At 44.8% G+C, this 27,315-nt stretch overlaps 1 protein-coding gene across 2 annotated transcripts in view; it reads right to left on the bottom strand.

Annotated features, from left to right (window-relative positions):
* Nucleotides 1-8,428: 8,428 nt before the first annotated feature.
* HELQ (helicase, POLQ like) overlaps nt 8,429-27,315 on the bottom strand; it is a 59,180-nt gene continuing 40,293 nt past the window's right edge. For both annotated transcript variants that reach the window (XM_077476418.1, XM_077476417.1), the window contains 4 exons: nt 25,944-26,117; nt 17,542-17,655; nt 10,724-10,858; nt 8,429-8,638 (listed from right to left, as the gene is read on the bottom strand). In XM_077476418.1, the coding sequence (XP_077332544.1) occupies nt 8,522-8,638; nt 10,724-10,858; nt 17,542-17,655; nt 25,944-26,117 (540 nt within the window). In that variant the 3' untranslated portion in view covers nt 8,429-8,521. The remainder of the gene's footprint in view (nt 8,639-10,723; nt 10,859-17,541; nt 17,656-25,943; nt 26,118-27,315) is intronic.

The following is a 27,315-nucleotide window of genomic DNA, read 5'->3' as shown; positions in this document are numbered from 1 at the left end:
TAGTGTCACTCAGGAGATAGTGCGTGCTGTGTGCCTGCTCTGTACCCAGTACATACCGCTATTATCCACCTACATAGCTGTTCTCTATTTGGGCCCGATTGGCATCTGCGGGAGTTATTGGAAGTTGTGTGTGCCTCCAGCACAGCACAGTATACATCTGTATATACCCCTTTAACTCTGCTGTTTTCTTGTTATTGTCTGCGTGCCCTGACCGCAGTATACACCGTGATATTCACCTCACCTATATAGCTAGTGGTCCATCTTTAACAATAGAGCTTGCAGTCAGTAGTGTCACTCAGGAGATAGTGCGTGCTGTGTGCCTGCTCTGTACCCAGTACATACCGCTATTATCCACCTACATAGCTGTTCTCTATTTGGGCCCGATTGGCATCTGCGGGAGTTATTGGAAGTTGTGTGTGCTTCCAGCACAGCACAGTATACATCTGTATATACCCCTTTAACTCTGCTGTTCTATAAAAAAGGCATCTGCAGGAGTTAGTGGGTGTTGTGTGCCTCCAGCACAATATAAACTACCCAACTACTGTTTTACCCAACTCCCTTCAGGCCATTACCATGTCTGGAAGGCCAGCAAGGAGAGGCAGACAGGCGCGAGCCGATAAAAGAGGGCAAGCAGGCTCTGTGTCTAGAGACAACAGTGCTGGTCGTGGACGCGGTGCATTGTCATCAGCACGTGGCCATGGGACATGCTTCTCCTTCTTTTCTGCAGCTGGACATGTTGAACCGCAACATGCCAACGACTTGGTAGAGTGGATGACCAAGCCCTCTTCATCCTCCTCATCCTCTCTCACCCAGTCTCAGGGTAGTAGAAAAGCAGCTGCCAACACATCGTCGTCCCTCCTCTCAATGTCATCATCAGTGACTCCTTCCCTAGACCCACCACGTCCTCCTGAGGAGTCTCCTGAACTCTTTGAGCACAGTGTTGGGTACATGCTCCAGGAGGATGCCCAGTGTTTGGTGGGCTCTGATGATGACACTCAGCTAGAGGAAGGCAGTAGCGTGAGCACAGAGAGAGGGGATGCTCAAGAAGGACAGCAATCTGGCAGTCATGTTCCACAAGCTGCAGCATACTGCCAGGTTTGCTACAGCGATGAAGAGGGAGGGGATGATGAGGGCACTGACTCCACGTGGGTGCCTGGAAGGAGGGAGGAGGAGGAGGCACATGTCCAACGAGGCAGGATGCCCTCTGGGGGCCAGCTTAGGGGCAGCACACCGACTGAATCACACCGCAGAGCTCCGCCTGCGCAGAGCGCTTCCTCTGCGCAGAGCGCTTCCTCTGCGCGTTATTCTAAAAGTTCTTTGGTGTGGGCCTTTTTTGAGACGAGTGCATCAGATCGCACCGCTGCTATTTGCAACATATGTCTCAAGCGTATCTCACGTGGCCAAAACATCAGCCGCTTGGGCACCACATGCTTGACCAGACATATGTTGACCTGCCATGCAGCTCGTTGGCAAGCATACCTCAAAGACACACACCAAAGAACAAAGCGGACCTCTCCTTGCTCCTCATCAGCTGGCATCTCCAACCCCACTAGACCTTCAGTCCTCTCTGAAACCTGCTCTGAGAGGAATGAAGGTGTAGAATTAGGTGTGTCACAGCCAAGTGCTTCCGGGAACTCTGCTAGTGGTACATCCACGTCCGATTATAGCAGACAAATGTCCCTGCCCCAGCTGCTGGACCGGCGGAAGAAATTTACTCCCAGCCATCCACATGCCCAGCGGTTGAATGCTAGCTTGGCTAAATTGCTAGCACTTCAACTGCTGCCTTTTCAGTTGGTAGACTCGGCCCCCTTCCGTGAGTTTGTACAATGTGCGGTTCCTCAGTGGCAGGTCCCCAAACGCCACTTTTTCTCACGGAAGGCGATTCCGGCTCTCTACCGGCATGTGGAAGGCAATGTCCTTGCCTCGCTGGACAGGGCGGTCAGCGGTAAGGTGCATATTACCGCTGACTCATGGTCCAGCAGGCATGGACAGGGACGTTACCTGTCTTTCACGGCCCATTGGGTCACTCTCCTGGCTGCTGGGAAGGATGCAGGACAAGGTGCAGTAGTGTTGGAGGTTGTTCCGCCACCACGCCTCCAAAATGCTACTATTGGTTGTGACACACCTCTCTCCTCCACCCCCTCCTCTTCTTCTTCCTCCATGGCCTCTTCCAGTGCTCTGTCCTCAGAACCAGCGGTGCTCCGTAGGCGTTGCAGGGGCTACGCAAGTACGCAGGCAAAACGATGCCATGCCGTGCTTGCGCTGGTTTGTTTGGGGGACAGGAGCCACACTGGGGCGGATGTTTTGTCAGCTCTGCAGGGGCAGGCCGAGAGGTGGTTGACACCACGCCAGCTTAAGCCAGGAATGGTGGTTTGCGACAATGGCACCAACCTCCTCTCCGCCCTCCGACAGGGACAACTGACCCATGTGCCCTGTGTAGCTCACGTCCCTAACCTGGTGGTGCAGCGGTTCTTGGGCAGGTACCCCGGCTTACAGGATGTCCTGAAACAGGCCAGGAGAGTCTGTGTGCATTTCCGCCGATCATTTAATGCCTGTGCTCGGCTGGCTGAGCTCCAAAAGGAGTTGAACCTGCCCAAGAACCGCCTTATATGTGACATGCCCACCAGATGGAACTCAACATTGGCCATGCTGCAGCGGCTGCACACGCAGCAGAGGGCCATCAATGAGTACCTGTGCGACTACGGCACCAGGACAGGGTCAGGGGAGCTTGGTTTTTTCTCACCACGCCAGTGGGGCATGATCAGGGATGCATGCACTGTCCTGTCACCGTTTGAGGAGGCTACAAGGATGGTGAGCAGTGACAGTGCATGCATCAGTGACACTATACCTCTTGTCCACCTCTTGGAGCATACGCTGCGTGGAATAATGGACAGGGCACTTGAGGCAGAACAGAGGCAGGAAGAGGAGGACTTCCTTGCCTCTCAAGGCCCCCTTTATCCAGACAGTGTTCCTGCTGTGCCACCCATCACACAGGAAGAGGGTGAGGAGGAGGAAGAGGAAGAGGAGGATGATTGTGTCAGCATGGAGGTGGAGGCTGGCACTCAGCATCCGCAGCAGCAGTCTTATAGGGATGATTTACAGTCCCAAGAAACACGTGGACTTGTACGTGGCTGGGAGGAGGTAGCTGCGGATCATGTTGTCCTTAGTGACCCAGAGGACTCCGGACCGAATGCCTCAGCTAACCTACGCTGCATGGCCTCCCTGATCCTGCAAAGCCTGCGGAAGGATCCTCGTATTCTTCGGATCAAGGAGAGGGACCATTACTGGCTGGCCACTCTCCTTGATCCACGGTACAAGGGTAAGGTTGCCGACCTTATCTTGCCATCGCAGAGGGAGCAGAGGATGAGACATCTCCGGGAGGCCTTGCAGAAAGCTCTGTGCAACGCGTTCCCAGAGACTGGGAGGTCACAAACTCCTGGTCCTGGACAACGTGTTGCTGAGGCATCAGTCAGAAGGAGCGGTGGAGAAGGTGGCCGTCTGACTGATGCTTTCAGACAATTTTTTAGTCCGCAGCCCCAAGGTATGATTGGTTCCAGCACCCATCGCCAGCGTCTAATTTACATGGTGCAGGAATACCTAGGGGCAAGGTCAGACTTGGACACCTTTCCCACTGAAAATCCTCTGGCTTACTGGGTCTTGAGGATGGATCACTGGCCAGAGCTTGCACAGTATGCAATTGAGCTACTGGCCTGTCCTGCATCCAGCGTTCTTTCGGAACGCACCTTCAGTGCTGCTGGTGGCTTCGTTACCGATCACAGGGTGCGCCTGTCCACTGAATCAGTTGATCGACTGACCTTCATCAAGATGAATCAGTCTTGGATCACCCACAGCTACCAAGCACCTGAAGCTGATGTAACCGAATAATTTTTTTTGAAATACCACATCCCTTCAAGACTGCCTGTGCTGATGCTGAGTGACTGTCCTGTTATGTTGATTGTCTATCCTCTTCCTCCTCCGCTGATATGTTGGAAGAACATTTTTGGTTCTGGGTGATGCCAGCAGCCCAATTTTTCTGCCCCTGTTTAACAGGGGCGTTTAAGTACAATTTTTGATGCAATGCTTTGCAGCAGGGCTAATTCCTGCAATAAAACTAGAGTATATGGCAGAGGTTGCAGTGTGATGGCACCAGTGCCTAAGGCCCAATTTTTCTGCCCCTGTTTAACAGGGGCGTTTAAGTACAATTTTTGATGCAATGCTTTGCAGCAGGGCTAATTCCTGCAATAAAACTAGAGTATATGGCAGAGGTTGCAGTGTGATGGCACCAGTGCCTAAGGCCCAATTTTTCTGCCCCGGTTTAACAGGGGCGTTTAAGTACAATTTTTGATGCAATGCTTTGCAGCAGGGCTAATTCCTGCAATAAAACTAGAGTATATGGCAGAGGTTGCAGTGTGATGGCACCAGTGCCTAAGGCCCAATTTTTCTGCCCCTGTTTAACAGGGGCGTTTAAGTACAATTTTTGATGCAATGCTTTGCAGCAGGGCTAATTCCTGCAATAAAACTAGAGTGTATGGCAGAGGTTGCAGTGTGATGGCACCAGTGCCTAAGGCCCAATTTTTCTGCCCCTGTTTAACAGGGACATGTAATTACAATTCTTGATATAATATTTCACAGGAGGGCCCCTTCCTGTGCCCACCCAGAGTAACTGTGAGGACTTATAGTGTTGTGGCACCAGCACCACAACCACCAAAGGTCAATTTTTCTACCACTGTTCAACAATGGCATGTAATTACAATTCTTGATATAATCGTTCACAGCAGGGCGCTCCAGCGCCCACCAAGAGTCACTTTGAGGGCTTACAATGTTGTTGCAAAACCAACACCTTGTTCTGCCATTTCTGCAGAGCATATAGGGCAGGCCCCTACTTTCAAACATCCAATTTACAAACATCTCCTACTTGCAAACGGAAGGAGACAACAGCAAGTGAGATGAAAAAAGATGGACGACAAAACAAATTATACAGGGGTGATAACCCTTCCCTATGTTTTCCAAAAAGCTTAAAAATATTTTTTTTGACTGGAGCTACACTTTAAAAATGTACCGGTTGAAAATGACAAACAGATTCAACTTAACACAACAAACCTACACAGTCCCTGTCTTGTTTGCACCGCCTGTATACTTCTGTTCTGAGTATATAGGGCCTGGGGGCCACACGCATTTCCTTTTTTTAATATGGGTACAGGGTTCCCCTTAATATGCGTACAAGACCCAAATAGGCTGGTAATGGGCAGGGAGGGCTACCCATGCCATTTTTCTGAATGATTTTCAACCATATTGCAGGAACCAGATATAACATTAAAACCGCAAGCAGTTTTAAATGGTGTTATTTCCGCTTAATGTCATTTTGTGCAGGGACTGTTCTAAACACGAGAAACACGTGGCACTTCACAGGCATACTACAGACACCCACCAGGCACCATATTTAAAGGAATATTTCACTTTTTTTTTTTCACTTTAATCGTCATTAAAATCAGTGCTCCCGCCAAAACGGTAGTTTTTAAAACTTTTTTTTGCAGTGACCCATGTCCCCTGAGGCAGGAGGCAGGTCACCAAACCCTTTTTAGGACACTATCTTGCATATTAGCCATTAAAATTAGCACTTTCCAATTCGAACGTTCGAGTCCCATAGACTTCAATGGGGTTCTAACGTTCGTACCGAACGCGGGGGTCGTTCGCAAGTTCTGGTGCGAACCGAACCGGGGGGTGTTCGGCTCATCCCTAGTGCTCTTATAAACAAATAAAAGATGGCATTTTCTAATGACTGCATGGTCTGTGATCACTAGACACTGGAGAAAACCTGACACTCCTTCACTGGCCGAATGGGAATGCATAGTGGAAAATATCAGTCATGTAGAACAATGTTTATCAACTCCAGTCCTCAAGTACCCCCAACAGGTCATGTTTTCAGGATTTGTGGTAATTACTAAGGCAGTGAAACTGATCAAATCACAGGTGCAAAATAATGGAAAGCCTGAAAACATGACCTGTTGGGGGTACTAGAGGATTGGAGGTGAACTTGATTGATGTAGAACACATGATTGTTTGGGAATAGGATAAGCTGGAAACATATAGGCTTATGTGGACTGTGTGGTCTAATTTCTGCTACTCTTTGAATTTTGGGCCCTTAATATCTTGAAATTCTGGATGGTTTACTCTGCAGGGTCTCCTCCTTCTTCTGAGAGTAGATAGCGTGTTCCACCTCCTAGATACAAAAGGGGGCTTCCACCCCCGGGGTATGTACTTATGTATACATGTTTGTATATATAGCAAAAAGTGGGAAAAGTAATGCAAAAAAGAAAAGAAGCCCCCCCCCCCCCCTTTTTTTTTTTCTTTCCTCTCCTTGTTCCTTTTTTCCATCCTAAAATTCTTCCATTGAAGGTAATCAAATGTTAATCATCCTTCAGCTGGAGACAACTGTGCATCCAACCGACCAAACAGGTACAGAATTTGAAACTCCCCTTCATTAGAATAAGCCTTCTGGGTGCTGAGGTAAATCCCACAAGAGGGTGGTTTATGAGCTTAAAGCTTCAATGGAAGAGAGTATTACATATTCGTGAGTACTGCATCCAGTAGCATGGACAGCTCAGACAAAACATATCCTGATTCAGAGGCGCCTGGTCAAGACGCTAATGAAAATTCTTTGTACCTGAAAAGTGGTCCATTATTGGCCCTGACCTTCCACCCACTGAAGAATGTGTATAATCTGTTAATGTATTACTTTGAGACAGATTTTATGTAGGAGAAGGCCATCTTTCTAAAGAGCTTGTGTTGGATAAAAGGTAGCTTGTACTGTGGACATTCCAGTGCTGGTTAAAGCAGTTTTAGGAAAGCTGAAATCCCAGATCTGCATTTGGTTTTAGGGATTTTATTAAAAACGATACATGCAGCCAATATTCTACTGGAAGGAAGGTAAATAAAGATTTTTGACGTAGGAATCAAGCCTGTGACACAAGAGGCAAAACAGTGGCAATAAAATAGCAGGTACTCGCAGATAAGAACTGTCTGCTGTAAAGAAGTAGAATAGAATAGGATGGCAAATATAACAGACGTCAGCAGACATATTGGACATGGTTCATAATTAAGCAACTAATGCATAGTCTTTTTAGCGATTTGTCATTCATGATTCTAAACAAATTTGTTTTTCTATGGACTCAGGAAGGCAAAGATAGAAACAGCGATCCTTTTTTGATCTTATAATGTAGGTGGAATTTTTGCCTAGTTCTAGTACAAGCCCAGAGAGAAAGATAAATGCAGTTTGAATATGAAAACATTTTTCTAAACCATCGAGCAAACATATTTTAAATGTGACAACAGGCAACATCTGTTTTTGTGGGGCGATGTTACGAAATTTCTTAGGGTTATGTACATTGTGGCTTGGTGGGCTGCAAGGTCACATACAAGTCAAAATCTAGATATGTATGAATTGTAGCAAATAAATGAAGTCAGATGTACAGAGGTCACGGAAGGTAATTTTCCTTGTGGATTGGTAAAAGCTCCAATTACTGAAAGTTCGTTTGAATGACTTGCCCCTTACAGGCAGTACCCGAGTTACAAACATCCGACTTACACACAACTCTAGGAAGAGCAATTCACTCCTGTTAGACCCCTTTCACACCGAGGGCGTTTTGCAGGCGCTATAGCGTTAGAAATAGCGCCTGCAATCCGCCCTCAAGCTGCTGCACCTTTGTCTCTGAAGGCTTTCACACCGGAGCGGTGCGTTGGCAGAACGTCAGGAAAAGAAAAGTCCTGCCAGCAGCTTCTTTGGAGCAGTGAAGGAGCGGTGTGTTTACCGCTCCTCCACCGCTGTACCCATTGAAATCATTGGGGCAGCACTGCAATACCACCGGCAAAACACCGCTATTGCGGTGTATATCGGGTGGTTTTAACCCTTTCTCTGCCACTAGCGGGGGGTAAAAGCTCCCCGCTAGCGGCCAAAATGCGTTGCAAATCCGATGGTAAAACGCCGCTAAAAATAGCAGAGTTTTACCGCCGACGCTATGGGCACGGCCGTGTGAAAGCCCTCTAAGAGTTATGGGAAAAAGGTGTCTCCACCAAAGCTTTATCACCAATCTTTGTTTCCACAACAACCCAAAATTTTCAAAAACCAATTGTCACAGGGACAGAAAATGAGGTGAAACTTCTGAACAGGGGCACAGACAGCAAAACAAACATTACAGGAGTGTTAACCCTTCCCTATGCTATCCCAAAAACATTTTTGGCTAGAGTTGAACTTAAAAAAAAAAAAAAAATTTACCTGTTCCAATTTACATATAAGTCCAACTTGAGAACAAATCTACAGAACCCATCTTGTTTGTAACCCAGGGACTGTCTTGTATACACAAATTATAGGCATGTTTTAAGGGAATTTGCAGCTCAACAATAAATAAAACAGATCCCAAAACTGTACAAGTAATTAAAAAAATAAAGTAGATTTGGTTTATTACAGTCTGAATTCATTTAGTCAATGAGTTAATATAATATAACATTATGTCCAGCAACAAATTTATTCAATCGTCTGAACATTTTCATTCTTTGTAATAAGCGTCGGGAGGTCTGCAGGTAGACGAAGAAGTTCTTCCACCTCCTCTTGGAGAGCTTCAGCTTTTTCATTCAGTAATATCTTAAGAAAGAAGCAAAGACCCAATTATTATACATTCAATTAACACCAAAAATGAACTGCCTGGAATAGTACTTAAAATTGTAAGTCTGGGCTAAATCTATCTAATCTTAAAGCTACTGTTATCCTAAAAAAAACAAAAAAAGTTCCCTTTAACTAGTTAAGGATTTGCCCCCTTAATGACATGGCCTTTTTTTGCAGTACGGCACTGCGCCGCTTTAACTGACAATTGCGTGATCGCGCAACGCTGAACCCAAACAAAATTAACGTCCTATATTTCCCACAAATGGAGCTTTTTTTTGGTGGTATTTGATCACCTGTGAAGTTTTTATATTTTGCGCTATAAACAAAGAGTGACAATTTTGAGAGAAAAAAAAAAACTAAAAACTTTTTGCTATATAATACATATCAAAAAACAAAACAAAAAAGAAAAAAACACTTTTTGGGGACCAATGACATTATTACATCGATCAGTGATATAAAAATGCACTGGTCAATGTAAAAATGACACTGGCAGGGAAGGGGTTAACATGAGTGGGCGATCAAGGGGGTTAACGGTGTCCCCTAAGTGTGTTCTAATAGTAGGGGGGGTGGGCTACCAGGGACATGATAGAGATCACTGTTCCCAATCCCTAGGAACAGTAGATTTCTGTCATCTCTCCTGTCAGAACGGGGATCGGATCTGCCTTTGTAAACTATAAATAAAAAAGGTGATCAGCGCAAACTATGTACCAAATATTACTACAAAGATGGAAAATTCTTGCCTGACATGCACTCTACTTCACAGATAAAGTGCAATAAATCAATACTATTGGTGAATCCTAATGCAAATTGCTGCTGTGCAAGTGATTGTTTAGCTGCTGTGCAAAACTGCTACTGTGCAACCTACATACATAAATTATTCACTGTGCATGCGATTATTTAGCTGCTGTGCAAAATACTACTGTTTAAACTGTGCAAACTATTTACTGTGCATGTGATTATTTAGTTGCTGTGCAAACTGCTACTACTGCTTGTTTACAAAGGCAGATCCCTATTCTGCTTCTGTACTAAGCGATCGCATGTTGCTGGCGATTCACGCAGGAGAGCCGACCCGCCACGGTTCAACGATGGCGGCTGGTCGGCAAGTGGTTAAAAGCACGAATAACAGCACAGTGCTTGAGTTGTACAATTTGTCCCTTTGTATCACCTGAAATACCTGGCTGATCCTGCCTAGTTCTGCCCTGCCTCTTGTAAATTGACCACAGTTTATCATGGCTGCTGAGCCCTGACACCGTGGTCAATCAGTATGTGTCTCCTTCATCTACAGCTCTCCCCCCCTGCCTGTTAGCTGTGTCAGTGCCTGCCTGCCCCTCCCCTCCTGCACAAATACTGGTGTCATTTGCAGGCACTCCCCTGTCTTCCTAATGCTAAGTGCCCAGTGTATATGTGTTTTATTAAAAAAATTCCATTCTATACTATATTTCAGAGCGCCGCTCAGCGCTCACATGACTGGCCACCTCTCTCCTCCTCCTGAATTGACGTCAGCGGGGGGATTCTCAGCCCCGCCTACTGTAGATGGACAGAAATAAATCCACTGACAGGTAAAACGGCTCTCTTATATGTATTACAGCAGGGTATTAGCCATTTACAATGGACATGAGCCTTAAAGTTCATCTGTCATGAAAAGAAAATGTAGGCTGCCATTGAGATGAGGAAATCTGACAACCATTCACATCATGCATTTTCCGCATGTAACCTGTTAAAATCCTTCATCCCCATGTATGGTGATCAGATTCTCAATCAGCAATATATAGTCTAAATAGGCTAGTAGATTAATTTCATTTTTTCAAGCAAAATATTAGAAACACAAAATGCATTTACCCATAGCAGTGTTCATTTTAATGTAGTGAAGTGAGATTACTGAATATAAGAATTGTAATTGTTCCAAGTTACTGCTCTATGTTTCATATGCATCCTCATTCATGTATTCAAGGCAAAACTCAGAAATACATTTTGATTCATGAATACTCCATCTGCGACAAGATATATTCTTAACATTTAAATATGTATCAAATTTCATGCATAAGTACGCATAACACTTCGCACCTTAGCTGAGCTAATAATCTGGTTTGCCTGGCGTTTTGACAAATGTTCAATGCTTTTAACCATCGCTTGTGGATCAGCATTAGCCAGATGTGCAAGAGTGGTATAACCTGCATTGTAAAGTTGTTTGGCCCGGGCCTATTGAACAAAAAACAATAACGTATTACTATATAAAATTTAACATTACATGTAGGAGAAACCTAGTTTTTCTACAAAAAAAAGGACACTGATATATTATGAAAACTAATAAGATATACACATATACATTTTAAAGTATGGAAGACAAATCCGGACGGCTGCACTCCAACAATCCACTTTATTCGGTATAAACATTAAAACCAAATGGCAGATGGAACAAGTACAGTGGGGGACAAGCAGGAAGATGTATATCACGCTGGAGGCAGCACTTAATCATTACCCAGTGGACCCGAGTAACAAACAGCATTTTTTAAGTTTAATGACAGCTGTCTTTCCATCACAGACAATGGGTCCAACTACTGCACTGAGCCAGGTTTAGCGTAAAAGCTGGCTCCAGAACTCTGTACAAGATGTTGTCACACACATGTGGTGTAGAGCTGGGATCATTAGAGGCTACTCACCTGGAGCAGCGATACAGAGTGTTGACAGTTCAAAGTACACCTGTACTTGCAGCATACTTCACAAAATGTGAGCATAATTGAAGTAGGTGCATTAATGTACAAGCTCTTCATGTTGAGTTGTGGCTCACCTCTCTTGAACTTTGCGGCTGGTCCCCCAGTATGATGCATGACCTTACCCTTATGAGGTTCAGGGAGCAAAAGGGGTTGTAGTATAGCTTGACTTGATGTGCTCAAGTCAAGATTTCCCCAGGACATTATGTAGATTATTATTACTGTTTGACCACCATTACCATTAGGTTGGGTGAAAAGAGAAGTATGGCTTTTGAAAATTGGATTTTTCCTACTGCTTACCTGTAAAATTATTTTCTTGGGAGTACATCATGGGACACAGAGCAGCCATAATAGTTACTATGTGGGTTATGCACCACCTATAGGTGAATAGACACTTGCAGCTCAAATAAACAGGATGTCCTCCCCTATACAACTCCTACACAGGAAGTACCTCAGTTTTGTATTAAAGCAATGAATATCCCAAAAAAGAGGGGAGAGACCTCTGTGTCCCGTGATGTACTCCAAGAAAAGGATTTTACAAGTAAGCTGTGGGAAAAATCAGGGGACACAGAGCAGCCATAATAATTACTATGTGGGATGTCCTAAAGCAATCCCCTTGAGGGAAGGGAGACACAATCACAGAAACTGCCCCTCAGAAGGACTTATTCTGCCTCCCATAACATACTGTGGCCAAAGCAGTATCCTCCATGGCTTTGATATCCATCTGGTAAAATCCCTTGAATGTATGAAACCAAGACCACATAGTGGCCTTAAAAACCTGAGCCACTGACACCTGATGGTGAATGGCCCAAGATGCCCCCACACAGCTGGGGGCTTGCCAAAAAGGGGTGGGGACCTTGCCCTTTTAAGCCAAAGGCTTTAATAATTAACAGGTGGATCCAAAAAATAGTTAACGTGGATGCCTTCTGTCCTTCCGGAGCCCTGCTGGCAGCACAAACCAGGATTCCTGACCTGTGCCAACAATTCAAGTAAATCCTGACCGCATGAACTACCTCCAGAGTATGTAGCGATCTTACTCATGACAAGTGAGGATTAGAAAAGGAAGGCAAGACACTGTCCCGATTCAAGTGAAAACTAGAAACCACTTTAGGCAATAAAGATGGATGAGGACGCAGCATCACCTTATCATGATGTAAGACCAAGAATGGCTCATTGCACGAGAGAGCCTTCAGCTTTGACACTCCACTTGCTGAAGTGATAGCAACCAAAGAAGCCACCTTCTGAATCAAAGGACTAACAGAGTTTCTCAAATTGGTTAAAATGGTGGCCTCTGCAAGGACAGTCCAGAGCAAATTCAAGTCCCAAGGACCCAAGGGTGGCCTGACCGGCAGGACTGTCTGCAACATACCTGTATGAAGTATGAGTGAGAAACAATGGCCTCTGGAAAATAATGGATTGGGACGAATCTGATGCTTAATGGTACTTAAGGCTAATCTCCCTTCCGGATTGGAGAAAAGAAAGAACCTCCCACTCACATGTCTGCAGGTGCCACTTCTTGGCTTCATCCCAGGCATAACATATTTCCAAGTTATGTATTTGATGCTCCCTGAAGCCAGCTTCCAGGCGTTCAACAGTGTGGAGAAAACAGGACCCAAGGCACCTGGTAATCTTACAGGCACCTGGTATTCCTGGGCAGTCTCCCATCCAACTACTAACCAGGCTTGATCCTGCTTAGGCTCCAATCAACAGCGATTAGGCATGATCGGGGTGATGGAGAAACACTTCAATGCCAAACACCATAGTTGCTCAGATGCACCTGACACCACTGGTCCATTGGGAGATTTTGACACCACCAGATCACTGAACCATAGAGCGGTAGACCTGCTTCCCCCAGCTGTCTCTCTCTGGAGTCATTTAGCTAGTATAACAGGCAAATAAGGTAGCAACTATATTAGCCCAACCTAATACCCAGTCCCCCAAGGATGCAGACCTAAAACAATGTTGGTCTCATGCAATTCAACTCCGTAGGTATGCAAGTACCTAGGTATGCCGTTATGTAAGTACCTAAGTATGCAAATGTGCAGGTCTATAAGTATTCTTGCCATTCATGGCAGCTAAGCATATACAGTGCCTTGCGAAAGTATTCGGCCCCCTTGAACTTTTCAACCTTTTGCCACATTTCAGGCTTCAAACAAAGATATAAAAATTTTATTTTTGTGAAGAATCACCAACAAGTGGGACACAATTGTGAAGTGGAACGAAAGCTATTGGATTTTTGATACTTTTTTAACTAATAAAAAAATAAAAGGTGGAGCGTGCAAAATGATTCGCCCCCCTTGCGTTAATACTTTGTAGAGCCACCTTTTGCTGCGATTACAGCTGCAAGTCGCTTGGGGTATGTCTCTATCAGTTTTGCACATCAAGAGACTGAAATTCTTGCCCATTCTTCCTTGCAAAACAGCTGGAGCTCAGTGAGGTTGGATGGAGAGCGTTTGTGAACAGCAGTTTTCAGCTCTTTCCACAGATTCTCGATTGGATTCAGGTCTGGACTTTGACTTGGCCATTCTAACACCTGGATACATTTATTTGTGAACCATTCCTTTGTAGATTTTGCTGTATGTTTGGGATCATTGTCTTGTTGGAAGATAAATCTCCGTCCCAGTTTCAGGTTTTGCAGACTCCAACAGGTTTTCATCCAGAATGGTCCTGTATTTGGCTGCATCCATCTTCCCCTCAATTTTAACCATCTTCCCTGTCCCTGCTGAAGAAAAGCAGGCCCAAACCATGATGCTGCCACCACCATGTTTGACAGTGGGGATGGTGTGTTGAGGGTGATGAGCTGTGTTGCTTTTACGCCAAACATATCGTTTTGCATTGTGGGCAAAAAGTTCGATTTTGGTTTCATCTGACCAGAGCACCTTCTTCCACATGTTTGGTGTGTCTCCCAGGTGGCTTGTGGCAAACTTTAGACGAGACTTTTTATGGATATCTTTGAGAAATGGCTTTCTTCTTGCCACTCTTCCATAAAAGGCCAGATTTGTGCAGTGTACGACTGATTGTTGTCCTATGGACAGACTCTCCCACCTCAGCTGTAGTTCTCTGCAGTTCATCCAGAGTGATCATGGGCCTCTTGGCTGCATCTCTGATCAGTCTTCTCCTTGTCTGAGCTGCAAGTTTAGAGGGACGGCCAGGTCTTGGTAGATTTGCAGTGGTCTGATACTCCTTCCATTTCAAAATGATCGCTTGCACAGTGCTCCTTGGGATGTTTAAAGCTTGGGAAATCTTTTTGTATCCAAATCCGGCTTTAAACTTCTCCACAACAGTATTACAGACCTGCCAGGTGTGTTCCTTGGTCTTCATGATGCTCTCTGCGCTTTCAACAGAACCCTGAGACTATCACAGAGCAGGTGCATTTATACAGAGAATTGATTACACATTCTATTTATCACCATCAGTCATTTAGGACAACATTGGATCATTCAGAGATCCTCGCTGAACTTCTGGAGTGAGTTTGCTGCACTGAAAGTAAAGGGGCCGAATAATTTTGCACGCACCACTTTTCAGTTTTTTATTTGCTAAAAAAGTTTAAAATATCCAATAAATTTCATTCCACTTCACAATTGTGTCCCACTTGTTGGTGATTCTTCACAAAAAATAAAAATGTTATATCTTTATGTTTGAAGCCTGAAATGTGGCAAAAGGTTGAAAAGTTCAAGGGGGCCGAATACTTTCGCAAAGGCACTGTATGTATGCAGTTCAAGGCAGATAAGCATATACAGTGGTGTGAAAAAGTGTTTGCCCCCTTCCTCATTTCCTGTTCCTTTGCATGTTTGTCACACTTAAGTGTTTCGGAACATCAAACCAATTTAAACAATAGTCAAGGACAACACAAGTAAACACAAAATGCAATTTGTAAATGAAGGTGTTTATTATTAAAGGTGAAAAAAAATCCAAACCATCATGGCCCTGTGTGAAAAAGTGATTGCCCCCTAAACCTAATAACTGGTTGGGCCACCCTTAGCAGCAACAACTGCAACCAAGCGTTTGCGATAACGTGCAATGAGGCTTTTACAGTGTCCTGGAGGAATTTTGGCCCACTCATCTTTGCAGAATTGTCCTAATTCAGTTACATTAGAGGGTTTTCGAGCATGAACGGCCTTTTTAAGGTCATACCACAACATCTCAATAGGATTCAGGTCAGGACTTTGGCTAGGCCACTCCAAAGTCTTCATTTTGTTTTTCTTCAGCCATTCGGTGGGGGACTTGCTGGTGTGTTTAGGATCATTGTCCTGCTGCAGAACCTAAGTTCGTTTCAGCTTGAGTACACGAACAGATGGTCGGACATTCTCCTTCAGGATCTCTTGGTAGACAGCAGAATTCATAGTTCCTTTTATCATGGCAAGTCTTCCAGGTCCTGAAGCAGCAAAACAGCCCCAGACCATCACACTACCACCACCATATTTTACTGTTGGTATAATGTTCTTTTTATGAAATGCAGTGTTCCTTCTACGCCAGATATACTTGGACACACACCTTCCAAAGAGTTCCACTTTTGTCTCATCGGTCCACAGAATGTTGTCCCAAAAGTCTTGGGGATCATCAAGATGTGTTGTGGAGAAATTGAGACGAGCTTTGATGTTCTTTTTGCTCAGCAGTGGTTTTCTCCTTGGAACTCTGCCATGCAGGCCATTTTTGCCCAGTCTTTTCCTGATGGTGGAGGCATGAACGCTGACCTTAACTGAGGCAAGTGAGGCCTGCAGTTCCTTGGACGTTGTTGTGGGGTCTTTTGTGACCTCTTGGATGAGTCGTCGCTGCGCTCTTGGGGTAATTTTGGGCGGCCGGCCACTCCTGGGAAGGTTCACCACTGTTCCATGTCTTCGCCATTTGTGGATAATGGCTCTCACTGTGGTTCGCTGGATTCCCAAAGCTTTGGAAATGGCTTTATAACCCTTTCCAGACTGATAGATCTCAATTACTTTCTTTCTCAATTGTTCCTGAATTTCTTTGGGTCTCGGCATGATGTGTAGCTTTTAAGGATCTTCTGGTGGACCTTACTGTGTCAAGCAGCTCCTATTTAAGTGATGCCTTGATTGTGAACAGGTGTGGCAATAATCAGGCCTGGGTGTGGCTAGAGAAATTGAACTCAGGTGTGGACAACCACAGTTATAGTATGTTTTAACAAGGGGGGCAATCACTTTTTCACACAGGGCCATGATGGTTTGGATTTTTTTCACCTTTAATAATAAACACCTTCATTTACAAATTGCATTTTGTGTTTACTTGTGTTGTCCTTGACTATTGTTTAAATTGGTTTGATGTTCTGAAACACTTAAGTGTGACAAACATGCAAAGGAACAGGAAATGAGGAAGGGGGCAAACACTTTTTCACACCACTGTATGTACGCAGTTCAAATGAAAATATGCCACCACGCGTTTATGCAACATGTGTTTATGCAAGTATGCAAACATGCGTCTATGCAAACATTGTGTCCAATGCAAACATGTATATAGGCAAACATGCGTCTATGCAAACACTGGTTTATGCACAAACGTATTTATGCAACATGTCTATGCAAACACGCGTCAATGCCAACATGTGTCTATGCAAACATGTGTTTACGCAAACGTGTCTATGCCAACATGTTTATTCAAATATGCAAACGTGTTTATGCAATATGCTTTTAAGCAAGCATGCGTTTATGCCCACCAGCTTGAAAGCATGTATACTATGCTGCCCTGCCCAACTGCACTTGGCCCCCCACATGGTCCACCAAAAATTGGCCACCCTTCTACTTTCTGTCTATACAGGAACAGGCCATACTGAGTGAACCCCTCTAGCACCCTCTAGTGGCTGGAGAAGACACTGCAGCAAAATACTTCTAAGTACACAGAGCATGAACAATGAACAGCACACTGAGTGACATCAGCTGATAGCGGACTTTAGCTGAAAATGGGTCACAGGAGTGCAGAATGAACTGCACTCCTGTGATCCAAAGAAGTATAGCCAAATTAGTTTAGCTATACTTCTTTTTAAAGCATCATTTGACCAGGTTTAATACCATCTTATGAGGTACAAAGCCAGGATCTTCAGGGGAAAGATCTCCTACAGTCTCAGGGACCTTTAGAATACTTGTTATTTTAACCGCACCAGAAAGATTGTGATTTTTATTTTATTTTTTAATGACAGCTGAATGCAAAATGTTTACTTGCCTCCAAAACACCAGCCACTTCCATTAGGGGTACCAGTTCTGCCTTTACACAGTAACTCAATTTTTTGGTGACATCCAGAAGAAGGGCCTTATATGCCCAGAATTCATCCAATTCCTTTAGAACAAACAAAGAGAAACCACTCTTTAATAATTATTTAAAAAAAATGATGTGCATGAAATATTTCCACAGATATAACATTGATCTTTTATAAAAACAGGAAGAAAGCAGAAGGCATTGCGTAAAGTGGAACTAAACTCTTGAAAATACTCACCTTTAAGGGTTACATCCCATGCCGTCATGTTCTATTAACCACTTTAAGACCGGACCATTTTGCTGGTAAATGACCAGAGGTCTTTTTACACTTTGGCACTGCGCTGCTTTAACTGGTAATTGCGCGGTCATGCAATGTTGTACCGAAACAAAATTTGCGTCCTTTTCTTCCCACAAATAGAGCTTTCTTTTGATGGTATTTGATTGCCTCTGCGATTTTTATTTTTTGCGATATAAACGTAAAAAGACCGCAAATTTTGAAAAAAAATGATATTTTCTACTTTTTGTTATTAGAAAAATCCAATAAACTCAATTTTAGTCATACATTTAGGCCAAAATGTATTCAGCCACATGTCTTTGGTAAAAAAAAGTCAATAATTGTATATTTATTGGTTTGCGCAAAAGTTGTCACATCTACAAACTAAGGTACGTTTTCTGGAATTTACGCAGCTTTTATTTTATGACTGCCTATCTCATTTCTTGAGGTGCTAAAATGGCAGGGCAGTACAAAACCCCCCCAAATGACCCCATTTTGGAAAGTAGACCCCCTAAGGAAATTGATAAGAGGCATGTTGAGCCCATTGAATATTTTATTTTTTTGCCTCAAGCGATTGAATAATGACAAAAAAAAAATTTTTTTTTTTTTTTTACACAAAGTTGTCACTAAATGATATATTGCTCACACATGCTATGGGCATATGTGAAATGACACCCCAAAAAAAATTCTGCTGCTTCTCCTGAGTACGGGGATACCACATATGTGGGACTTTTTGGGAGCCTAGCCGCGTACGGGGCCCCGAAAACCAAGCACCGCCTTCAGGCTTTCTAAGGTCGTAAATTTTTGAGTTCACTTCTCACTACCTATTACAGTTTTGAAGGCCATAAAATGCCAAGATGGCACAAAACCCCCACAAATGACCCCATTTTAGAAAGTAGACACCCCAAGCTATTTGCTGAGAGGCATGTTGAGTTCATGGAATATTTTATATTTTGCCACAAGTTGCGGGAAAATTACAAACTTTTTTTTTTTTTTTTTTTTTTCACAAAGTTGTCACTAAATGATATATTGCTCATGCATGCCATGGGCATATGTGAAATAACACCCCAAAATAAATTCTGCTGCTTCTCCTGAGTACGGGGATACCACATATGTGGGACTTTTTGGGAGTCTAGCTGCGTACGGGGCCCCGTAAACCAAGCACCGCCTTCAGGCTTTCTAAGGGCGTAAATATTTGACTTCACTCCTCACTACCTATTACAGTTTTGAAGGCCATAAAATGCCAAGATGGCACAAAACCCCCACAAATGACCCCATTTTAGAAAGTAGACACCCCAAGCTATTTGCTGAGAGGCATGTTGAGTTCATGGAATATTTTATATTTTGCCACAAGTTGCGGGAAAATTACAAACTTTTTTTTTTTTTTTTTTTTTTCACAAAGTTGTCACTAAATGATATATTGCTCACGCATACCATGGGCATATGTGAAATGACACCCCAAAATAAATTCTGCTGCTTCTCCTGAGTACGGGGATACCACATATGTGGGACTTTTTGGGAGCCTAGCCGCGTACGGGGCCCCGAAAACCAAGCACCGCCTTCAGGCTTTCTAAGGGCGTTACAGTTTTGAAGGCCATAAAATGCCAAGATGGCACAAACCCCCCCCCAAATGACCCCATTTTGGAAAGTAGACACCCCTAAATTTAGGGGTACACTAGTGAGACTAGGTAATAAATGGCGGGTGCCCTGAAACTATAAAAAAATAACTAACCAACCAGCGTCACCTGTAACAGTTATATGGTGATCACTGGTGAAAGGGTTAACTAGGGGGCAATCAGGGGGCTTTATGCGGTAGTATATGGGGGTCCCTGGCGCTATAAAAAGCTGCGGCGAACCTAAATACCTAACTGCCGTCACCTGTGACACTAATACAGCGATCAGAAAAACGATCGCTTATTAGGCTGGGTTCACACTGGAGCGATGCGGGAACGCCACGAATGCGCGGCGGGTTCCCGCATCGCATGCCTCCCGGCGGCAGTTCACACTGCCCTATGCGAACTGCTGGGAGTGTCAGTGAAATGTTAATGACACCCCCAGATCAGTTCGCATATCGCAGTGCGATCTGCAAACTTGGATCGCATGGTGTGAACACCCATGCGATCCGATTCTGCTGCGGACCAAAAAAAGGGTCCCGTGCGAGTTTGCGGCGGGTGCGGCGGGTGCGACACGAATTCAGCCATACTATCTGTATAGCTGAACTCGAATCGCACAGAGATCGGATGTGATTTGCACTGCAGTGCGGTGCAAATCACATCCGTTCTCATAAACCGCTGCAATGTGAACCCAGCCTTAGTGACACTGGCGACGGGGGGTGATCACGGGGTTAAACCTTTATTGGGGGGGTTAGGGGGGTACCTTAGAACTAAAGGGGGCTAACCCTAACTGCCCTAACAGTTATTAGTCACAAATGACACCCGCCGGGTGATCAGGGGGTTAAACCTTTATTAGGTAATAAATGGCGGGTGCCCTGAAACTATAAAAAAATAACTAACCAACCAGCGTCACCTGTAACAGTTATATGGTGATCACTGGTGAAAGGGTTAACTAGGGGGCAATCAGGGGGCTTTATGCGGTAGTATATGGGGGTCCCTGGTGCTATAAAAAGCTGCGGCGAACCTAAATACCTACCTGCCTAACTAGCGTCACCTGTGACACTAATACGGCGATCAGAAAAATGATCGCTTATTAGGCTGGGTTCACACTGGAGCGATGCGGGAACGCCACGAATGCGCGGCGGGTTCCCGCATCGCATGCCTCCCGGCGGCAGTTCACACTGCCCTATGCGAACTGCTGGGAGTGTCAGTGAAATGTTACTGACACCCCCAGATCAGTTTGCATATCGCAGTGCGATCTGCAAACTCGGATCGCATGGCGTGAACACCCATGCGATCCGATTCTGCTGCGGGCCAAAAAAAGGGTCCCGTGCGAATTTGCGGCGGGTGCGGCGGGTGTGGCGGGTGCGGCGAATGGCTGAACTCGAATCGCACAGAGATCGGATGTGATTTGCACTGCAGTGCGGTGCGAATCACATTCGTTCTCATAAACCGCTGCAATGTGAACCCAGCCTTAGTGACACTGGCGACGGGGGGTGATCACGGGGTTAAACCTTTATTGGGGGGGTTAGGGGGGTACATTAGAACTAAAGGGGGCTAACCCTAACTGCCCTAACAGTTATTACAGTCACAAATGACACCAATGCAAAAAAAAAAAAAAAAAAAAAAAAATGACATTGGTGTCACTGTGACTGGGGGGCAGGGGTAATTGGGGGGGTGATCGGGGGGTAAAGGGGGGGTGTGAGTGTGCCTGGCATGTTCTACTGTTTGTGTAGAGTGTTGGTGCAACTCACCGATCCGTTCTCCTCCGTGTCGGAACGAAAAATACCGACACGGAGGAGAGAATACATCACTTCCTCTCCTCACAGGAGAGGAAGTGATGTCACGAAGGATTTTCATTCGTCGGGAGCGATCGCGAGGGGGTGGCCATGAATGAATGGCCGTCCCCTCGTCCGGGATCGCTCCCGCACGAAAACCGACCGCCGCAGGCACCGGGCAAGGGCCCGATCGGGCCCCCGACCCGCGGGAAGGCAGGGACGTACATGTACGCCCTTATGCCTGCCCGTGCCATGCTGTCGACGTACATCGTCGTGCGGCGGTCGGCAACTGGTTAAATAGGCTATATCTGGACGCCGGGTTTTCGGCCTCTTGGAAAATTTCAGTGAAATTCCCTTGCAGCATGCAGTGGACCCACAGCAATGATCTCTGTGGCTTTTGGACAAGTGGCAGACTTGTAAGATAATGGACCTGCATTTTAAGGATAACTCTACTAAAAAGTGCAGTTATACTTTAACCACTTTCAGACCGGACCATTTTGCTGGTAAATGACCAGAGGTCTTTTTACACTTTGGCACTGCGCTGCTTTAACTGGTAATTGCGCGGTCATGCAATGTTGTACCCAAACAAAATTTGCGTCCTTTTCTTCTCACAAATAGAGCTTTCTTTTGATGGTATTTGATTGCCTCTGCGATTTTTATTTTTTGCGATATAAACGTAAAAAGACCGCAAATTTTGAAAAAAAATGATATTTTCTAATTTTTGTTATTAGAAAAATCCAATAAACTCAATTTTAGTCATACATTTAGGCCAAAATGTATTCAGCCACATGTCTTTGGTAAAAAAAAAGTCAATAATTGTATATTTATTGGTTTGCGCAAAAGTTGTCACATCTACAAACTAAGGTACGTTTTCTGCAATTTACGCAGCTTTTAGTTTACGACTGCCTATCTCATTTCTTGAGGTGCTAAAATGGCAGGGCAGTACAAAACCCCCCCAAATGACCCCATTTTGGAAAGTAGACCCCCTAAGGAAATTGATAAGAGGCATGTTGAGCCCATTGAATATTTTATTTTTTTGCCTCAAGCGATTGAATAATGACAAAAAAAAAATTTTTTTTTTTTTTTTTTTACACAAAGTTGTCACTAAATGATATATTGCTCACACATGCTATGGGCGTATGTGAAATAACACCCCAAAATAAATTCTGCTGCTTCTCCTGAGTACGGGGATACCACATATGTGGGACTTTTTGAGAGCCTAGCCGCGTACGGGGCCCCGAAAACCAAGCACCGCCTTCAGGCTTTCTAAGGGCGTAAATTTTTGAGTTCACTTCTCACTACCTATTACAGTTTTGAAGGCCATAAAATGCCAAGATGGCACAAAACCCCCACAAATGACCCCATTTTAGAAAGTAGACACCCCAAGCTATTTGCTGAGAGGCATGTTGAGTTCATGGAATATTTTATATTTTGCCACAAGTTGCGGGAAAATTACAAACTTTTTTTTTTTTTTTTTTTTTCACAAAGTTGTCACTAAATGATATATTGCTCATGCATGCCATGGGCATATGTGAAATGACACCCCAAAATAAATTCTGCTGCTTCTCCTGAGTACGGGGATACCACATATGTGGGACTTTTTGGGAGCCTAGCCGCGTACGGGGCCCCGAAAACCAAGCACCGCCTTCAGGCTTTCTAAGGGCGTAAATTTTTGAGTTCACTTCTCACTACCTATTACAGTTTTGAAGGCCATAAAATGCCAAGATGGCACAAAACCCCCACAAATGACCCCATTTTAGAAAGTAGACACCCCAAGCTATTTGCTGAGAGGCATGTTGAGTCCATGGAATATTTTATATTTTGCCACAAGTTGCGGGAAAATTACAAACTTTTTTTTTTCACAAAGTTGTCACTAAATGATATATTGCTCACGCATGCCATGGGCATATGTGAAATGACACCCCAAAATAAATTCTGCTGCTTCTCCTGAGTACGGGGATACCACATATGTGGGACTTTTTGGGAGCCTAGCCGCGTACGGGGCACCGAAAACCAAGCACCGCCTTCAGGCTTTCTAAGGGCGTTACAGTTTTGAAGGCCATAAAATGCCAAGATGGCACAAACCCCCCCCAAATGACCCCATTTTGGAAAGTAGACACCCCTAAATTTAGGGGTACACTAGTGAGACTAGGTAATAAATGGCGGGTGCCCTGAAACTATAAAAAAATAACTAACCAACCAGCGTCACCTGTAACAGTTATATGGTGATCACTGGTGAAAGGGTTAACTAGGGGGCAATCAGGGGGCTTTATGCGGTAGTATATGGGGGTCCCTGGCGCTATAAAAAGCTGCGGCGAACCTAAATACCTACCTGCCTAACTAGCGTCACCTGTGACACTAATACAGCGATCAGAAAAACGATCGCTTATTAGGCTGGGTTCACACTGGAGCGATGCGGGAACGCCACGAATGCGCGGCGGGTTCCCGCATCGCATGCCTCCCGGCGGCAGTTCACACTGCCCTATGCGAACTGCTGGGAGTGTCAGTGAAATGTTACTGACACCCCCAGATCAGTTCGCATATCGCAGTGCGATCTGCAAACTCGGATCGCATGGTGTGAACACCCATGCGATCCGATTCTGCTGCGGGCCAAAAAAAGGGTCCCGTGCGAATTTGCGGCGGGTGTGGCGGGTGCGGCGAATGGCTGAACTCGAATCGCACAGAGATCGGATGTGATTTGCACTGCAGTGCGGTGCGAATCACATCCGTTCTCATAAACCGCTGCAATGTGAACCCAGCCTTAGTGACACTGGCGACGGGGGGTGATCACGGGGTTAAACCTTTATTGGGGGGGTTAGGGGGGTACCTTAGAACTAAAGGGGGCTAACCCTAACTGCCCTAACAGTTATTAGTCACAAATGACACCCGCCGGGTGATCAGGGGGTTAAACCTTTATTAGGTAATAAATGGCGGGTGCCCTGAAACTATAAAAAATAACTAACCAACCAGCGTCACCTGTAACAGTTATATGGTGATCACTGGTGAAAGGGTTAACTAGGGGGCAATCAGGGGGCTTTATGCGGTAGTATATGGGGGTCCCTGGCGCTATAAAAAGCTGCGGCGAACCTAAATACCTACCTGCCTAACTAGCGTCACCTGTGACACTAATACGGCGATCAGAAAAATGATCGCTTATTAGGCTGGGTTCACACTGGAGCGATGCGGAAACGCCACGAATCCGCGGCGGGTTCCCGCATCGCATGCCTCCCGGCGGCAGTTCACACTGCCCTATGCGAACTGCTGGGAGTGTCAGTGAAATGTTACTAACACCCCCAGATCAGTTCGCATATCGCAGTGCGATCTGCAAACTCGGATCGCATGGTGTGAACACCCATGCGATCCGATTCTGCTGCGGGCCAAAAAAAGGGTCCCGTGCGAATTTGCGGTGGGTGCGGCGGGTGTGGCGAATGGCTGAACTCGAATCGCACAGAGATCGGATGTGATTTGCACTGCAGTGCGGTGCGAATCACATTCGTTCTCATAAACCGCTGCAATGTGAACCCAGCCTTAGTGACACTGGCGACGGGGGGTGATCACGGGGTTAAACCTTTATTGGGGGGGTTAGGGGGGTACATTAGAACTAAAGGGGGCTAACTCTAACTGCCCTAACAGTTATTACAGTCACAAATGACACCAATGCAAAAAAAAAAAAAAAAAAAAAAAAAAAATGACATTGGTGTCACTGTGACTGGGGGGCAGGGGTAATTGGGGGGGTGATCGGGGGGTAAAGGGGGGGTGTGAGTGAGCCTGGCATGTTCTACTGTGTGTGTAGAGTGTTGGTGCAACTCACCGATCCGCTCTCCTCCGTGTCGGAACGAAAAATACCGACACGGAGGAGAGAATACATCACTTCCTCTCCTGTGTTTACATTACAGGAGAGGAAGTGATGTCACGGGGGATTCCTATTCGTCGGGAGCGATCGCGAGGGGGTGGCCATGAATGAATGGCCGCCCCCTCGTCCCGGATCGCTCCCGGACGAAAACCGACCGCCGCAGGCACCGGGCGGGGGCCCGATCGGGCCCCCGACCCGTGGGAGGCAAGGGACGTACATGTACGCCAATATGCCTGCCCGTGCCATGCTGTCGACGTACATCGTCGTGCGGCGGTCGGCAACTGGTTAAAGCAATCCATTCTTTTGCAAAGGTTTACAGAAATGGTTGCTCAATATAAACTGTTGAACAAAATTTCCAATACAGTGTATCTTCCAAGACCCAGAAATTTTACTTTGAGAAGGTAAAAGTGCCTTTGGGTCTGCTTAGCCTAAGCATTTTGGGGAAAAGAAGGGTGGTAATTGAAACCGTTAATGGACCAGATTACGAAGGTACACCATTTTTAAATACTGGGTTAATTGAAAAGTTCACTTTAAAGGTTAAAAACAAAATGACCCTTTTAGACAAATCTTGATTTTTGCTGTAACATGCAGATGGTGGGGTCAGAAATTGGTGTTTGTGTCAAGTTCAGACAGGTGGTGGTTACATGGTGATACCTGTCATGGTAATGCTACCGAGTAAGCAGTCAACAAAACCCCTAAAGAAATATTTTGAACACCCTTGTGAACCACTGCTGTGAAGAATTGAGGCTGATAAGAAGGTAAAAGTGGGCTTCCACTTCTTTAATTAAATGCAATCATTACAATGCTAAACCATTTGCTTTACAATGTACAAAGACAGTTTATTGCCTTACCTCACAAAAATGTAGAACACAAGAGGAGAACGAGGCAGACGAATTCAGCAAATTCTGAATAAACCCTCGAGGCATGTTAAATTTTCCTGACACACACCAGATGTCCAAATCTTTCATCAAAGCATACAGTATGAAGGACAAGTAAAGACGATTCACCGCTCTTTCGTCTACATTCTACAATCAGAAGATAATACAAAACACAATGTCTTATGGCTTTCTAAAAAATTTTTTAATGTATAGACAAAACATTCACTACAAATCAGGTCTTTACAGACAATAAGAACCTACTGAAAACATATGATGTGAAGAGCAACACTTTTCAGGGAAATACTGTGAATAAAAAATTAATCTTACAAAACAGATATTTTCTTTTCAATAGCACTTACTGATTTTCATATTAGTTATCCAAAGCAAAGCGTCGCATCAGAAATCCAGCCAATATAATAAAATGTTACCACAGTTTGTGACATCTACTTTGTGTTTGATACCATTATATCTCCGCCTTCATTAAAGTTTAATTGCAATCCTGAATAAGGCTAGGTTCATACTTGTGCAGGTGCTGCACCTGTTCCTGCACCCGCAGAGAAAATGCATGGGGGGGTACCATTAATCTGAATGGTACTCCCATGCACTGTAAACTGCAATATAATATGCCGTTTTCCTGCAGCCACGTTTTCTGAAAAGGTGCAGGGACCCTTTTCACTAGATTTTTTTTTTTTATGTGGATATAGCAGCTCATTCAAATGAATGGGTCTGATGTGCATGAGCAAACACAGCCATGGGGAACCCACATACATGTGAACCAAGCCTAAAGCTTTATCATAAACTGAATGGTGTTAGCATTTTGAATATAATTAAATTCCTGACATATATTTCTTCAAGTAATCTACTCAATACTCCAGTTAGCTGATCCAATATTGCTAAAATCAAGAATAAGAAAAAAAAAAAAAGAGGATTAAACCCCAAGTGAAGTCAACACAAAATTCAGCACATGGGACAGTGGGATGTCTCCTTTGTGCTGGCGCCTCTGTTATTAGCTGAAATTCTCCTTCATTGATGCCTGGGTAGGCATCGTTGGGCAAACTTAAATTGGAAGTCCGGCCTAAAACGGAAATCTCTAAATCTACTTGAAGGCATAATCTAAGACTAACCTATCTAACCCTGTAAAGCAAAACTCACTATACATACCTTTTCTGAAACCGATCCAGTCCTTTCTCCAGCGACGAAAGCTCTGTGCAGGACACAGCCAACAACGGCTATGAAATGCCTGGGAAGTGACTTCACCCATAGACTTACTATGGGGCTTCCATTGTCGCTGCCTCTTCTGCACATACCTAAACAGAGAAGCCTCCGCTGACAACTCAGTACGGGA

Source organism: Lithobates pipiens, unplaced genomic scaffold (assembly GCF_037356315.1).
Source record: "Lithobates pipiens isolate NorthernLeopardFrog02 unplaced genomic scaffold, aLitPip1_a1.2 Scaffold_13, whole genome shotgun sequence".
In the NCBI taxonomy this organism is placed as follows: Eukaryota; Metazoa; Chordata; class Amphibia; order Anura; family Ranidae; genus Lithobates; species Lithobates pipiens.
This window is presented reverse-complemented; position numbering and strand designations above follow the sequence as displayed.